Genomic DNA, 18,267 nt, shown 5'->3' on the forward strand with positions numbered 1-18,267 from the left:
AGCCTTTATTAGGCAGTGTTAGTAAACACGTTCTGTAATTCAGTAAAGAGGCTATTGTTTCTTTAGTATTTGGACAAGAAGTCACATGCCAACAAGCGCAAACAGAGACAATCACAGCACGCTTTTGTGCCTTCAAAATGTAATTTTACCCCACTCTGATATATTGAAATTAATGAGTAAATAATTTAGTTAAATAAATAAATACATCTTGGGACACTGAAATAATTCCCCTATATAAGTAAATGGATTCCTCCCACAGTTTGAAAAAAGAGAGTCGTTATTCAAATATAATTATGAAGCAAGTGTGGGCTATAGTTATTTTTGAATTGGTTATGAATCCTGCTAAGACCTTGGGAAGAGTTACATGTCAGTAAGTCATTATTGTGGAGATGATTTACTATGTAGACTCGTGTGTCCCTGTCCCTTATTTATCTGACCCCCTAGGACAGACACCCACACGCACGCACACACACACACACACACACACACACACACACACACACACACACACACACACACACACACACACACCCACACGCACGCACACACACACACACACACACACACACACACACACGCACGCACGCACGCACGCACACACACACACACACACACACACACACATTGTGGCACCCAGTTGAGTCTTACAGTCTGTAAACGGTATTATTAGGCCTTGGCCTTCTAGTTGAAACACCTCAGAAAATGCATCAATCAACAAGTTACAGATTATATCATTGGACTGGTTAGATACAAAATAAAAGGGAGTAATCGACTTCGCTTGCCTTTAGGCCATCAAAGATACATAAAGAATGTCGGTGTAGTCTCACTGCAGAATGATTAACATACAAGTAAACGCAGGGCCATGCTCCATTATTTGTGCTACACTCCACTCTTGTGGCTAAAATAAGACATTACAACCTCACTGCTTGCTGTCGAATGGTGCCTCTAAAGATACAATTACAATTCGTTTTTCAATGATGTCTTTAGGATATTATAACAATATTATAGTATGTGACAATAATTGTATAAAGCACATTCATAGTTATGTAAACAATCCTTCCATTCATTCCCTGCAAAAGGAGGTACTGTGAATTACATGAATCATGCCAGGGAAAATTCATGGAGATAAAATGTGTTGATTTGATGAATGATTAATGAACTTGTCTGCCAGATGTTATTCTGGGATGCAAATGACTAAACTGAACATGTTTTTCTCCAGTGAATGAACACAAACAGACATGGAGAACCAGATACAACCTGAGGCAAAGGGGGGAAACAGATACTGTAAATGTTGAGTGGGATGCTTGGGACGAACCTGTGCCAGGGGGGAAACAGATACTGTAAATGCTAAGTGGGATGCTTGCAAAGGCTGGTCCTCCGATTTCTCCCTGCACCAGCCTCCACTGGATGTTTGGGACAGCCCGACTGATGTCACCCCATTGAAGTTGAGATGTAAAAGGAGGGATGGAGGGATGATATACTCCATGCAGAGAACATACATACACAATGCTACCAGAACACAGACATGTTTGGCACATCCAGGCACTGTTTGGAGCTAATCTAACACTCAGTGGTAGAGTTACTATCATTAGAATTTAGGAATGATATCAACTGTCATATACAATAGTAACACGTAAAGTAGTAGGCCTAGTATTACTGTTATTATGAGATTCCTTATCAGAAGATACTCCCTGGTTAACTACATAATAAATAAACAGAATCATAAGTCAGAACTTATAGTCACTATAATAATAATAATAATAATAATAATAATAATAATAATAATAACAACAACAATAACAATAATAATAATAATAGTATATTATTAGTATAGTATAATACTACTAGCAACACTACTAATAATGCTGGAAGCAGAGTTTATATTGCACAATGCATAAAGTCTGAGGGAAAGGGTTAGATACATTGTAGGTAGGTTACATACAGTATATCAGACGTTTAGAAAGATGGTTAGGTGTATATCTGTCATGATGACATTGTTGATGTTTTAAATTGACACTCATTGATATGACTCAGATGACAGGTAAGCAGCAAGATGTCTTTATTTTGTTGCAATTTGACGAAGCTGGCATTCATGAATACATACGCTACAAAAGCCAATATATTTAAAGTACTAGCGACCGTAACGAATGATGCAGAGCACTGTAGGGTTGAAAAACACAAAGATGAAAATAATATAACAGATAAATCTAATATGGCACTCGATATAATATTGCTTTGTCCAGACATAGCCTCTTGTTATCATCAGGGATAATACTAACCATCTTCTTCATCATCATCATCATCATCATCGTCATCATACAATAAATGTAATTTAATTTAGATATAAAATATATGTAGTTATCGATGTACAATATTATTGCTAACATGTAATCTCAAAGCTATAATAATAATAATAATAATAATAATAATAATAATAATAATAATAATAATAATAATACTGGTAAGAACCATAATAATCAAAATACACATCAGTACAGGATATATTGTTACAGAAAATAACAGTCAAAGTTTGGAGTAGAATACAGAGAAGGTGGGTGAGTGCTCGGGACATGCACAAAGGGATTTCATTGGAGGAGAAGGGTTAAGCAGGCCCTCATATTGGACAAGAGGTGCTTGAGCAGCTGTCACTCATCCATCAAAACACTCACGCAGCCATACACACATGCATTCTTTTCAGTCAAACATAGTATCTAAATAATTACAGATCGTCTTTCACTTTTAAATTATTTTCAGTATAAGTTACTTTTTTTTAATTTATTTTTTTAAAGCTAGACTAATCTACTCCAGTCATAAATAGGAGTGACATGCCTGGTAGATGAACCAATCATAATACTTGCTGGAAGACCCACTGACCAATCACAATAAAGATCCAGATCCCTTCCACAGTGTCAACGCCAGTTAAAAATAAATATTACATCATCACACAAAGACACACAGATGGATGGACACAGTTTATAGATATTATAGATTAACAGACAGACCGACCGACCGACCGACCGACACGCACGCACGCACACACACACACACACACACACACACACACACACACACACACACACACACACACACACACACACACACACACACACACAGACAGATTGACGAAAAGAAGTCCCCACAAAAGCAGCCAAACTCATAATAATGGTAAAAGATCTGTTCTGATGAGAACAGACTCTCCTGCGTCCCTTATACTCTGACAGTGTAATTGGTTTATACCTGATGCATGCAAAATACTGCAAATAATAGACGAATAAAACCGACACATAGCATGTCACATGTATAAATAGCACTAGCATAGACAGGAGTGGATTTAGTAACCCTGTATTATTTTTTCCCCTCCCTCCCTCTCTCTCTCTCCACATCTCCTACCTCTCCATCTACTCCCCTTCCCCCTCCATCTCTCTCACTCCCCACGTCCAATACCATAACCCCCCCCCCCCACCTCCTCACCCTTGCTCTCTCGCTCCCCCTCTCCATCCCTCCATCAGCCAGCCACTGCAGTAACAGGCCTGTCAGTCTCATTGGCAGTGAATGGCTGACACAGCGGCCAGTCACATTACTGGGCACTGAGTGAATTACTCTGCTTCCATTAGTCTAACGAGAATGCCCTTCCTCAGGGGGAGAGGGGGGAGGAGGGGGGAGGGATGGGGTGGGGAGGTGGGGGAGGGATGGGGTGCAGACAATTCGTTGGCACGGAGACAACATCGGTAGTACACACACATCCACACACACACACACACACTCAACCCACAGAAAAATATAATAATGTAATACTTTACTGCTGCACTCCAAAGGCAAGACGAATGACAGAAGGAGTGTCACATTCACAAGTGGCTACATACAGTATATGACTTAGTGATTGAAACAGAGGTACGTGGATATACGCTCACACACACACATACGCACGCACGCTCACATGCGCTCTCTCACACACACACACACACACACACACACACACACACACACACACACACACACACACACACACACACACACACACACACACACACACACATACAGTAGATTGGACTGAAAGACAGATCATGCTGAGAGGACGAATACTCATGCAGAGTTTAGCAATCAAGTAAAATGTGTAACACACACACACACCTAGACAAACACACAAACAAACACACAAAGAAACACACACGGTCTGATTGTTTGCTTCAGTGCAGTTCTTCTAGCCAGCACACAGGGACATCAATGGCTCCAGATTCCAAGTATCTGATCAGTGGTTTGCTTTGGACCCACAGGCAGACAAGACACAGCACAGGAACGACAGAACATCTCACATCACAGCCAGAGAGAAGGAGAGAAAGAGGGGGACGGAGGAGGGAAAGAATGGTGGATACGAGAGACGGAAGGATGGACAAACGGCTAGTGTACCGATATAAAGACAGTAGTTGAATAGTGGTCATAGCAGATTACAAGATTATCAACTGGAAAAAAAAGAAAAGATTAGGTAAAAAAAAAGAAGTAGAGTGATGTGGGATCCCGAGGATCAGAGTGAATGAGGGTTTCTCAGCCTCAGTCACACACACACACACACGCACGCACGCACGCACAGTCTCAGTCTTCTGAGGTAATGACACACCTTTGACTATTTCTTCCGACGTGTATGACCATCTCCCTCCATAGTCCCTCCAGACCCCTCTACCCCTCTACACTCTAAACAGTAGTAGTTTACCCCCTTGTAGAGAAAAGCCCAAACGGAGGTCTTTTGAGACCCAGAGGTCAATGGAACACAGATCTTGAATCCAGACCAGAGAACAAACACACAGGAAATATGATTATACAGTACATGTGACTGTGTGGAGAACAAGGAAGTCCACTGGCTAACCTCATCTAAATGAGTTAAGTTGCACATTTTTATGAAGGTTGTGCTGAAGTCTATGGAAGGATGTGGTCTGGTCATCTCTCTTCTCTCTCTCTTTCAGCCCCTTTCTCTCCCTCTCCCTCTCTCTCTCTTGGGGGGACTCAGAGGTCAGTGCAGCGCTCCTGCTTGCTGTAGTGGTCGAATTGGCTCTTCCAGTGCATCATGTAGGAACTCCAACGATGGAACTCTACCTTCCACTGCCTCTCGGCCTCGTCAATGTTATCTGAGTGAGAGAGATAGAAGGACATAGGGAGGGAGGGAGGGTGGGAGTTAGAGATGGGGAGGGAGAGAGGGAGGAGGGCGGGGGAGGGAGGGAGAGAGAAATACAGGGAAGGAGAAAGAGAGAGGGGAGAGAGAAAAGGGAGAGAGGAGAGAGAGGTGAGCAGGGGATTGGGAGAGAAAAAAAAACAGTCACCATCATCACCCAGACATTCCTGTAAATCCCACCCTATCAGAGTGAGAGAGGAAGCAGGGGGTCAGGGGAGACCTAGTGAGTGACGCAACTGTTTATCTGTACAGTACATCACTAAGGGTCAGAGGTCACAGTGGCAGCATTATGTTTCACACAGGCCCCCGCAGGCTCCTGCTGTTGGAAACAGCTCCAATGAGAAGTTAGCATTGACATGGATGTTTGGGTTTGCAGTACACAAAGCACTACACTAGGTTGGAGGCATTTCCCTTCACAAGTCAAGTGGCTATGTGTTCAGACTCTCACAGACCCTCCTGGGGGAAAACTGGTTTAGGAGGAGGGGAGGGGGGGCGGAGGGGGTAGGATAGAAGGTTATAAACACACAGAGATTAAAGGAGAGGAGGATGAAGGCAAGAGGGAGATTTAGAGGCTCCCAATTTAGCAGCCAAGGTAATTTGGATACAAAAAAGTACAACCACTTTAAACTAGTTATGTTTGAGTTTGAGATACTATGTCATAAAAGAAGAAGAAAAAGAGCGCAGATTGAAAAGTAAATGGATGTTGAACTCAAAAATAGACAAACAGGCTATGTTAAGAGGGAAAGGAAGAAAAGCTGGCCTAGAATGGGCTAAATAAGGGTAGGAGACAGCCATGATCTCATAGAGGAGAAATAGAACGTACAGCGGGCATGGAAGGCCATGGGCTTTCGTTGTCCTCAGCCTGCTCACCTTTCTACCTCCCAGGAATGCACTGGTGGCTTCTGGAACAATCCCCCCATTCCATGACATTGTTGTTCTATCCTTCTTCATTGAAACTTAGTGGGTGAGATTAGTGGAAGTGTGGACTGGAGTACAGTGTGTGCTGCTTGCATTACTGACCATGCACAACTTTCCATTGCAAACCAAACAGTCCCCACCATCTCACTCTCCCCTCTCTCTCCCCCCTCCTCCCTCTCTCTCCCCCCTCCTCCCTCTCTCTCCCCCTGTCTCAGTCTTTTTATAGTACAGTCAGTAGAACCACTTTTCCCTCTAAAAGACAGTACGCTGCAAGCGACTCCCTCACATTTTCCAGCTATGAAAACTAAGGATAAAGCTCATTATTTGACTAAATACATGTAGTCAGATAAGAGGTTTGACTATGATAACCTTATTTGGTTACAAGCCCTGAGCTGTGTTGATTTGATTCTGTCAGGACTAGTGTTACTATAGGATGGGCTCATTGTAATGCATGGAATGGAATAAGAAATTGTAGATGGATTTGAAGACAGGCTGATTATTAAACTGGTCTGAAAATATGATGAGTGTGGGAAATAAACTTGGCTAAATTCATGACCACTACATTCTATTTGCATGACTTTACATGTGAATCACTATCTGTGTTTATGAGCCAAAGGTATTGCTTTGATCAACTGTTATCACTTTACAACTCTTTTGATTAATTGTGTCACAGGATAGTGGGCACAACAGGACAACGTCATGCTGGAGATTGAATCATCATGACCTTTTCACACCTTCTCTCCTCTAGGTGTTCCAATTATGACATTTGAATGTTTCATAGATGGAGATTTATTAGTCATATTTGAGATTTAAAGTCATATTTGAGATTTATTAGTCATATTTGAGATTTAAAGTCATATTTGATCTCATTTTAACATGTGACTGTTGGATAGATGATTCACTTACTTAAACAAATGTATTTGTTGTAAGTCGCTTTGGATAAAGGCGTCTGCTAAATGCCATAAATGTAAATGTGAATACTTACAGTTTCTGCAAATAGAATCTTATAATCTAATTAGGTGGGACATTTCCGACGTACATATAGCATGACAGGAAATTACTCTTACTTAAACTAGTTATTTGCATACTGATTCCCGACTAAAGTAAGCATTGAAAGAGTCTAGTGAGGTGCTCGTTAAGCCCATAACGTTTTAAAGGGCGACTATGAACCTCGGGCTCATTATATTCGGCTAGTTATGCAAGTAGAGAGCCAATCCTATCATATTTAATAATTGGAGTCAGATTAACATTGTTTACTAACTATCTCACGGTCCCCGATTGATCTAAGATCCAGCCTCACTTCAGAATGGTATCAAACATGGAATGGACTGAGGAATGGTATCAAACATGGAATGGACTGAGGAATGGTATCAAATTTGATACCATTCCTTATTCCATACCATGCATTACAATGAGCCCTCCGATTTCCAGCCTCCCCTGCTGAATATCCTACAGAAGAGTGCAGTGGTTCCAAAACCTTCTAACATTGTGACCCACCCAAAGGCTTTCAAATGTCCTCATGACCCACCTGATACACCATGTCATGTTCTGGCCTGTGACCCCAGAGCAGACCTGGGTTCCAATAGTATTGGAAATCATTTCAAATACTTAGCTGTGCTTGATTGAGTTTGCCTGATGCAATGGAACCGATGGAATAGTCTCAAAAGTACAAACCCATCTGGCATTCAAGCAAATGCTAAAGTATTTTAAGTGATTTCAAATACTATTTCCATTGTCATATACAGTACATCTCTCTACAGCCACAACCCAAGAGGAAGTATCCTTGACCAACCCTTATACAGCCAGCATCAAGTATAGTCAACTTGTCTTGTGCACTTCCCCACATGGATTTAAAAGCATAGGACTGGTCTAGGACATGGGCTTTTATACCTATCCATTCCCGTCAAAATCCCTTGTGGGAAATGAATTGTACAAGTGCACACTTCAGGAGAAGGGTGGAGAGATGGGACAAAGTCATAGAAGACAGGGGTGGAACCTCAGACATCATAATAGAATCTTAATCAAATAACAGTGTTCTAATTCTAAGTGGGTAGAACCTCCCAGTCGTACCAGTGATGTTGAGTAGGCGGGGCAGGAAGCGGTTCCAGAAGGCACACAGCTTGTTCCGCAGGCCCTTGTGGATCCTTATGGGTTCCGTGTTCAGACCCACATGCTTCTGCTCGCTGTTGGTGAACATGGGCCACTTCCTCCTGCTCTCCACCGTCACATCAGAGTTGGGGTTACTGGAGAGAGAGATGGAGAGAAAGAGAGGGAAAGAGAGAGAGAGAGAGATGGAGGGAGAGAGAGAGAGAGAGTGAAAGCAGGTTTGGTAGAGAGGGATAGAGAAAGGGAGAAAGGTGAGGGTGAGAGGGAGTGAAGGTTGGGTAGCGAGGGATGGGGATAAAAGGGGTAGGGAGAGATGGAGAGAGAAAGAAGGGTGGGAAGGGATGAAGTGGGGGAGATAGGGAAAGGGAGAGAGGGAGAGGGGAGAGGAAGTGAAGGTTGGGGAGAGAGGGATGTGGATAAAAGTGGTAGGGAGAGACAGAGAGAGAGAATTAGGTTTGATTAGGCATTGTATGCTTACTTTTTATTTTATTTTATTTTGTGCCTCCTACCCCATCTCCCCATCTCCCACCATTCCCCCTGCCTGTCTGCCTGCTTGTCGCCTGTCTGCCTGCTTCTCTGCCTGCCTGCTTGTCTGCCTGCCTGCCTACCTGTCTGGCTGCCTGTCTGTCTTACCCGGTGCGGGCGAAGTTGGCCCAGTATTTCATCATCCGTCTGCTGAGCTTCTCCTCCTCTGCTGTGTAGTTGAGCCTCTTCTCCAGCGGGAGGCCGAACACAAACTCTATCTCGTAACCGTGGATCACCCCCATCCACTCTGGCCAGGCCAGGTTAGATGCCCGGTGATCGAACAGGTACAAGTACACTCCCCCTGACGGAGAGAGGAGAGGGGAGGGCATGACAGGATAGCATGGGATAGGTTATGATAGAACAGAATAGATGGAACAGAATAGAATATAGTAGAATGACCCAACCCCTCAGCTGTAACTTCATGATAAAGCACAGACTCAAGTGTCTTATTGCCTTATATTATATATAACCGTTATATATAACGGTTACAAAACAAAAGACAGAATTGTAACAAGAAAACAATGCCTTAAATATTTATTTTGTGATAAATTGTGGTGGTTTCTGCCCTGCACTCAGAAATATAGTTTTCAAGGTAACGTGTCAAGGTAACGTGACAAACAAATCTTCGTAATTCGAGTGTTTGCCGCAGGGATATTACCTCAAAATATGGTAAACAGGTCAAACGTGTCATAGCTGTTACTTTATCAGGGAATAAAGCACAGATTTGAACACCTCTCGGCCAATCACAATGCTTGTTCTGATCAAACTGTTGTATAATAGAACAGTATAGAGCAGAACAGAACAGAAAAAGATTTCATAGAATAGGACAAACAACATTTAAAAACAAAAAAACCATCAGGAGCCATTGGCTAGACTAGAGCATTTCACCTCCTCAACCCTTGATAATGACCATTCATGGGCTACCGTAGTACCTCTGTATATGTGACACGATGATCAGAACAGGGGAGGCTGGTGGAGGACAGCCTCATTGTACTGCATGGAATGGTATGAGGAATGGTATCAATTACAATGATCCCGTCCTCTGTTTTCTGCCTCCACCAGCCTCCTGTGGATTAGAAGTGCATTCCAATGACCCTATCAATCTACTGGTTGCATCACCATACATACTGTAGCCCTACAGCCAGAATTCACTCTCCTTTTCCTGTCTGTTATACCTTCTCTGACCATGATAGAAATGACCCAAACACAGCGTTTCCTAATCAAAACCCCATTTCAGCCACTAATCCTAACCTTCTCCCTTATCCAAATCTAACTGTTAATTTAAAGGCACAATCTGGGATTGGTACATCAATGTTTTGACTTTTAAATTAATGCTATATAGACATTGATTGAAGAATATAACTTTATAATATAACTATAACTAAATGCCTCATGAGCTTAGTTCAATTGTCCTACCCATCAGAACCCAAAATATAAGCCTGTTTTACTCCATTGTTTGTAAATAAACACTGTATAGCTTCAAAATATGGTTACAACTATAATTTTATGTCATGGATGGTCAGTCCGTGCATCCATAGCTCCGTCTATGAATTTGAGAGTGGTACAATTTCTCCAGCCTCATAATTTAGCTGTTTACCAAAAAAAGTGTCTGGGTGACCACTTTGTTGTCATTTGAATACCAGATTGCCCTTTTAACAAACAGCTGTTGCACTAGTTAAACAATTAAAAATATATAACTTATGTCTATTCTAGAATTACTTTTAAAAACAATATTGCCACTTCTAGCATGACAATATCATCACTGTTGTCCATTCGAGCATGGTCTTTTTACAACAATATCATCACTATAGTACCTTCCAGCATGGTGATCTAGCATGCGCCAGTCTTACCTTGTGAGTTGCCTCCACTGCTCATGGTTCCAGGGTTGCTGTTTCCAGAGCCCATGTTGGCCCTGAGGGTGCTGTACTGGGCGTACGACCTGGCGAAGTGCTGGAGGGGGCATATGACGTTATGATCCCCTACGATGTCGTCCATGTAGTTGCGGTTCTTCAGCCCATTGTTCTCGTCCATCCAGTCTGTATACTGCAGCACTACGGCCTCCAGCCCTATGTCGTTGGCGTGCGGAACGCTCAGCTTCACACCCTCCAGGAAGTCCTCACGGGAGATTAGGCTCTCGTTGTCCTTGCTGAACCCCGGGGCGCCGTAGAGGAGGAAGTAGGACCCCTCGTTCTGATTGACACCCAGCAGGATTTGGGTGTCCTTAAAGTTTCCTGAGCTGAGCATAGCCTCGGGGGAGTCTGGGAGGAACACGCCGTCGATGACGGGCACAAAGGAGAAGCGGAACAGGCCGGACCACGGCAGGACCTGCCACTCCTGGTCGATCAGCTCCTGGGGGGATTTGTTGCGAAGGCAGTCCACCAGCTCTGTATCATTGCCCCCCCCATCGCAGCTCACCAGCTTCCCCAGGAGGGTGGCTCTACGCCGGGCCTCGGCCGGGCTCACCGTGGCCCATGGGCAGTTGGGCACCCCGCTCTGGAGGATGGCTCGGGAGAACATGGGACGGCTGTCCGGAGAGAGGAGGTGCATCCCCACCGAGGCCCCACCCGCGCTCTCCCCGAAGATGGTGACCTGTTTGGGGTTCCCCCCGAATAAGTGGATGTTGTCCTGGACCCACTGCAGGGCCATCCTCTGGTCCAGGAGTCCCACGTTACCTGGGGCCTCGGAGGAGCCGTGCAGGGCCAGGAACCCGAAGGCCCCGATGCGGTAGTTCATGGACACCACCACCACCGTCTCGGTGTGGGCCAGGTAGCGTCCGTCATACACGTCCAGGGAGGAGGAGCCGCTGTAGAAGCCTCCTCCGTAGATCCACACCATGACCGTCAGGTTGTGGGGCCTGGGGGAGGAGGGCACCCACACATTGAGGTACAGGCAGTCCTCACTCATCTCTCTGTTGGGGTTCCACATTTCGCTGCCGGAGAAGCCTGGAAAGGACGTGTCCACGAACTGGAAGCAGGCATTAGGGTAGGATTTGGCTTCGTATAATCCCTGCCACGGCTTCTTGGGCTCCGCCTTGCGGAAGCGCTTTTTGCCAAGCGGGGGCTCAGCAAATGGGATGCCCAAGAAGGCGGTGACAGCGCTGCGGTCAGACACAGGCAGGCGGATGCCTTGGAGGAGGCCAGAACGCGTGTTCACGGTGAGGTCGGGTTCTGCCTGGGAGGCGGACGGGGAGGCGAGGAGAGAAAGGAGGAGGAAGGGGAGGAGGAAGACTGTGGAGGTCTTCATGATTGTTGTTGTTGTTGTTGTTTATGTTTCTTCTTCTTGGTTCCAATATCAGGTTTGTTAGTCTCTGGTCTGGTTCCCCTCAGATCTGCAGACGAGAAAGAGAGAGGGAACGTGATTAGAGAGGAAGAGTGACAGAGAACAGATGACACAAAATAGAGAACCAGAGAGAGAGAGGGAGGGGGAAGTAAGAGAGCATAAAACATTGAGAGAGAGGGGGAGGTAGAGATGGCAATAGAGAGAGACAGAGAGAGGGGGTAGAGAGCAAAAAACAGAGAGAGAGAGAGAGGGAGAGAGAGAGAGAGAGCGGGGGGGGGGTGGATATAAATAAGAGCAGATCTATATGGAGGAAGAAAGGGACAGCATGATAGAGAGAGAGGAAAAAGCAACACAAGGGCTTGATGGGGATTGGTTAAGTGTGAGGTTGATTTCAGAGTAAGAGGATGAGACAAGGGAAAGGAAATATCGGCAATATTAAATATTCATCTCTACAACAAGCCTACTACTACTGTTAGAACACTCCTAAAACACATTCAGACACAATCATTCATATACACACACATTCACAGACACACACACACACACACACACACACACACACACACACACACCTGTGAGGTTGTAGGTTGTTGTTTATGTTTTGCGATGTGTGGTTGCCATAGTAACATGATTAGTTTTAGAGGCACGGTCAGGGATAGGGTGGATTACTTCCACTGCAGCTGTGTGTGTGTGTGTGTGTGTGTGTGTGTGTGTGTGTGTGTGTATCTGTGTGTTTGTGTGAGTTTGTGAGTACTATTTGTGTGTATCTATTTTAGAAGTGTCACCTCTCTCTCTCTCTCTCTCTCTCTCTCTCTCTGAGTCCTTCATCTACCTCTTCCTCTCCTCATGTTCCTGTTTTGTGAGCTAATAAGAAACGTTTTCTCCCCCTTTTTCGTTTTTGTTTTAACCACGGATCAGCCTTTCATTATCTTGTCTTTCTTAGCTAAGATAATGTCCAAATCAGAACGCACATGTTCAATCTTGAGGAAAACTCAACCAACTTTAACTACATGCAAACTAAACTATTAAAAGGCTAAATGTAAACATTATCTTTGACCCAAACAATCCTTCCACCCACAACCATCAGAATGTGTTGATGTTTCAGTGCAGCCGTAGCCAACAGTACTGGCCTGGAGACCTGCTATGCCTGTGTGTGTGCTCACCATACACTGACCACATGCAAATAACTGCAGTTCACTGTATACAAGAAGTGTAAAGACAGGCAACTTTCAATTAATTAATTAATTAATCAATTTGAACTTGCTACTTTCTCCTTAAAGCTGAATTTTACCCTGTAATCCAGTGGATTTGTTGTTTTCATTAGTCAATAGTAGACACATTCACAAAAAATAGCATTTTAAAACAATCTGAGTCAAGATATCTCACTTTGAATGCCCTCATCAGTCCTGATATTCCAAATTGCCCATTTGAGTCAATTCCTACAACTCCCAAGATTCCTCTCTACCTCCCACATGAGGTCCTTCTGTTAAACAGTGCTAGAGCTAGCGCCTGCTGCTCTCTGGGAATAACTGGCATCGTAGAGCAGGGTCAGAGTGCAAAAACTATCATCTGACGTCTTTTAACGCGGTATGAGACTTTTTTAGGAAATAAACATAGACCTCGCGTTTCGATAGCTATGATACAGCTGCACGCAACATGATGATAGTTCAAGATGGTATGCTTAATGAATTGACCAGAAATACACATGAAAATGGATTTGGTTTAAACTTCCCCTTTAAGTACTGTAGGTCCTACTGTAGGAGCCAGATGATGACCTAAGTGAGGAGAGACATGAAGGCAGGAAGGGGGGAAACCTAAGGAGTAGAGGATGCAGGGTGTGAGTCTGTGTGTCTCAATTGAGTTATTAATATCAGTAAGGACAGCTGCGGGGCGGAAATGGGGGTAAGGGGGGACGGTGTGTGCGATGGGTTAGGGTGATGGGTGCTGGGGGGAGGGGGGTGAGGAGGGGTGCCCGTTCTCAAATTAGATTCCGGAATCTGTGTATGAAGTTCACAGGAGGATCTGTTTCGGTGTGGGGGGTTTCACGGTGTGTGTGTGTGTGTGTGTGTGTGTGTGTGTGTGTGTGTGTGTGTGTGTGTGAACAGCATCATGTATACAGTACATTATAGGAGCTCTGTGGCTATATTATACACAGTATGCTTTTAGTATTGAAACACACATGTACAAGTGTATACTTCATTATATACAAATTACATAAAGGACGTTAGATCTCTGAACACAGACTTTGGAAAGAGGGGCATGTACAGAGATTCTGTCTGTCTGCCCCCCCCCTTCTCTCCCTTTCCCTCTCTCTCTTTCCCTACCTCTCTCTCTCCCTACCTCTATCTCTATCTCAATCACCCTCTCCCTCTCTCTCTATCCTTAACTATCCCTGAGTCTCGGCGTGACCTCTGGAATTGTTGCCATGGAAACATGGGTCCACACCGCCTACTGCATCCTCTCTGCCCTCTCTATGTCCATCTCTGATGCCTACCCCTCTCCTTTCTCTCTCTTCCTGCCCTTCTCTTATCTATCTGCCCTCTCCATGTCCATCTGTGAAGCCTACCCCTCTCCTTTCTCTGTCTTCCTGCCCTTCTCTTCTCTATCTGCCCTCTCCATGTCCATCTGTGAAGCCTACCCCTCTCCTTTCTCTGTCTTCCTGCCCTTCTCTTCTCTATCTGCCCTCTCCATGTCCATCTGTGAAGCCTACCCCTCTCCTTTCTCTGTCTTCCTGCCCTTCTCTTCTCTATCTGCCCTCTCCATGTCCATCTGTGAAGCCTACTCACTCCCACTATCGCTATCCCCATCTCTTTCTCTTCCTCACTCTATCCATCTTTCTTTCTGTCTTTAATGGCTCCTTATTCTTTTTATATGTACCCTATTCACTCCATTTCCCTCCAATATACTGTATGTTTCCTCAAAGCAGGTATGTCCTCTATATCTTCCAAGGTGCAATCTTATCTCAACTACTACAAGTACATAGGCATAGTCACATATCCCCCTGGGGGAGCTGAACATTCCCCCCCCCCCCCCCCCTCCCCAAACACAGGGCATGAGAGGTCAAGAGCCACTAGCAGCATTGACAGTGACATCACCTCCCTGCTGCCATGGTAGTCACATTAGAATAACCTACTGAGAGAGAGAAAGCAAGAAAGACTGTGCAGTTCCAATATCCACAATAGCATTAGAATGCATGGCCAGTACAATAACCATAATAATGATAATGATAATAATAATAACAATAAAACAATAACAACACTAATTATGATAATAACTTATTATAATTATATTATATAGATTATTATTACATTATTATAATAATAGCATTTCTTTAGAATGCATGGCCAGTAAATGTCTTCATTTTAAGTGGGATGTTAGTAAGGATATTGGAACAGCCTATGTCTAATATGGATGCCTGCTACAATATCAGCTCCGTTGCTTAGAGAGAGCCGACACTCAGGTTACTGCTATCACACTGGAATCACGGCGCGTTACTGCTGAGAGAGAGAGAGAGAGAGAGAGAGAGAGAGAGAGAGAGAGAGAGAATATAGTTATTTTGTAGATGTAGGCCACATTTTCAGCTCAGCCTATAATAGCCTTGGAGACAGCCTTGATGCTCTTTAAGCTTGGAGTGCAGAGGTGGACTCTAATTGTGATCTAAATTGGGGAGGGGAAGGGCGACTTTTGGACAACATCACAGCAAAAACACCAGCGCACATCTCTGTGCGTAGCGCGCACCCCGATCTGTCACTCCGGGTGACGTGACAGACCGGGCCGTACATCTCGAGACACTGACAGTTTGACGAGCGGCACGGGAATCGCTGGAATTTTCCGTTTCGCGCTTCGCCCGTCTAATGTTTCATCCACCAGACTCGAGCGTGCACACACAGCTACACACGCCGGGTATGTGGGCAGAGCACAATGCAGGAGGCCTGTAGTGTAGTAGCATAGTATAACTGTACTATCCGACCAAAAGACAAGCATGGATTAGTCGCTGGATGTCGTTAGAATAGAAAATAATAGAATAGAATAGAAAAGCATATTGTGATACTACAACTAATATACCACTCGGGAATAGCCTACTACACCCGCGTGCTACCAAGAGGAAAACATTAACTCTCCTCTCGAGGGAATACAGTGGTCGCAGTAAATTACGGAGCTTATCTCGATTCTATCAACATGCAGGACAGTTGAAGTTAGATTCGGTTCTGCGGGGTAGCCTATAGGGACTGGGAAGATGATGAAAACACGAGGGCAGTCTAGTGTAAATAAACAGAGGATCTTAGCCTGACCAAAACAAACATATTAGGCTAAACGTTTTTGGTACCAGACAAGTCAAAATGGGCTACTACAGCCTAATTTCAACATAATCTAAATGATCGAAATCAAGTCAGTTGAAGTTAATTTCAATCTTGCTAAAGAACACTGACACACTTACCAAGGTTATGGCATTTCCACTGTATGTGCACTGCGTGAGCGGAGCGATATATACCTTTGTTCTGGTGTGCATTTGTAAAATCGATTTTATGAGCAATAACTGGTCAATTGTGTCAAATGCGCGGGCAACGGGAAGAGGAGAGGATAGAGGGCAGGTGGTCGAGGTAAACAAGACCTAAAATGTAATGGAAAGCCTTTACGCGTGCGTGAGTGTGTGAGTGTAGGCTATGTCAGTGTGTGTGTGTGTGTGTGTGTGTGTGTGTGTGTGTGTGTGTGAGAGAGAGTGCAGGCTGTGTGTGTGTGTGTGTGTGTGTTTGTGTGTGTAGAGGCGGTCCGATGCCCCCCACTACCTTGCGCGCCATTCGCCGCCCACCCACCTGTCCATCCCACTTTTAATCAAATCACAAGGCGCACACATATCTATCTATCTATCTATCTATCTATCTATCTATCTATCTATCTATCTATCTATCTATCTATCTATCTATCTATCTTTGCATCTATCTATGGAGTACGGTAAAAGTAGCCTTAATAATCTATCTGAAATGGGCGTGTTACAGGCCTACATATATCACCTTATTTTGACATCGCCATCGTCATTATGCAACATAAGGAGCATCGGCTCGGAAACCGGTTGGGCAAGCTGAGCATCTTCGACAGGCTAAACAGACTTTCGTGACATAATACAAGGAAAGCTCCCCAATCTCTGGGTTTATTTGTCATATAAGATCACAAGCCAATGTGTATGGATTTAGCTAAGTGATAACGTCAATACAGCTACGGAATAACATGATTATAACAAGCATAATTGGTTAAAAGCAACATAATGATAATATTACTACTACTACTACTACTACGACTACTACTACTACTAATAATAATAATAATATTATTATTATTATAGTCCTAATTAAGGTTGAAGCATGAAGATCCAAGTGTGCGAATAGCCTAACTGCACACTATATTCTCTCATCTGAATTGGACTACTACAAATTATAGTCCACATTCGCACCACAACAACTGTATTGGTTGCGTTCGTTTGCAGAGTTCATTTTTGTAGCCTACATTATGCGATGACCATGCTAAACATTCAGACTATGTAATCTGTTAAAAAGGCGCAGACATAAGCCCTCTGCGCCCCAAAACAGATGTGCGGGAAGAGGAACAGCAACAAACACACGAACACACATGCGTCTCGCCATGAATGCGCGTCACAAACGCACAGTAGCACACACTCACGCACTGGTCCACTGCCCCCCTCTCTCTCGTATCCAATTGCATGATCATGTTGCTTGATAGCTATACGATTCGAATGTTCAATTTCAACGACGGCGAGAGATCGACTCATTTCGAGCAAATTTCTATAAAAGGACACAGAAGCCAGCAGCGGAGCTGGCTGTGCGTTTTACCTTACCTGGCAAGCTTACTCCGGAGTGGACCAAGCGACTCAGCCTCACCGATTTCCCCCAAGGCTGCTTCCCTCCTCTCACTGTCCTTGGACGACGTTAAACCCGAAGTCCGGCACAGTTTAGGGTGTGAGGGAGGGTTCTCTGGTGAGGGACAGAGAAGACGGAATGAATTACGGTCCTCACTGTCAGATCTGAATGTTTTAGTGATATTCTGCCTCCCGGTATTGAGTGGACTGGAGACGGCTTCACTCTGAGAGCCGTACTATGCCGCTGTGACGATAGGGGGAGACTGCCCCTATAAAAACACCTCACAGAATGTGAAAAAAGGAAAACCACTCACCGGCCTCTCGCGAGAGAAGAAAAAAACACTACCACCCTCTCTTGTTGTAAAACAAACGGATTTCCAAATGTTTGTAGAAGTTCGTCAAC

The 18,267-nt window shown here is 44.3% G+C and overlaps 1 protein-coding gene across 1 annotated transcript; it reads right to left on the bottom strand.

Moving 5' to 3' along the window:
- Window positions 1–4,647: 4,647 nt before the first annotated feature.
- Window positions 4,648–18,020, bottom strand: ache (acetylcholinesterase (Yt blood group)). The gene is made up of 5 exons (XM_083672568.1): window positions 17,844–18,020; window positions 10,564–12,041; window positions 8,822–9,014; window positions 8,153–8,325; window positions 4,648–5,120 (listed from the first exon to the last, which is right to left on the bottom strand). The coding sequence occupies exons 2-5, from the start codon at window positions 11,954–11,956 to the stop codon at window positions 4,999–5,001; spliced, it is 1,881 nt and encodes a 626-aa protein (XP_083528694.1). The 5' UTR covers window positions 11,957–12,041; window positions 17,844–18,020; the 3' UTR covers window positions 4,648–4,998.
- Window positions 18,021–18,267: the final 247 nt, after the last annotated feature.

The sequence above is a fragment of the Argentina silus genome, assembly GCF_951799395.1.
Source record: "Argentina silus genome assembly, chromosome: 1".
NCBI classification, from domain to species: Eukaryota; Metazoa; Chordata; class Actinopteri; order Argentiniformes; family Argentinidae; genus Argentina; species Argentina silus.

Excerpts from the sequence above, each read along its gene's own strand:
- ache (XM_083672568.1), bottom strand. The coding sequence starts at position 11,956 with ATGAAGACCTCCACAGTCTTCCTCCTCCCCTTCCTCCTCCTTTCTCTC. Across the intron at positions 9,015-10,563 it reads CAGTGGAGGCAACTCACAAG|GGGGAGTGTACTTGTACCTG; the intron begins GTAAGACTGGCG and ends TCTCTCCGTCAG. Across the intron at positions 5,121-8,152 it reads CCGCCTACTCAACATCACTG|ATAACATTGACGAGGCCGAG; the intron begins GTACGACTGGGA and ends TCTCTCACTCAG.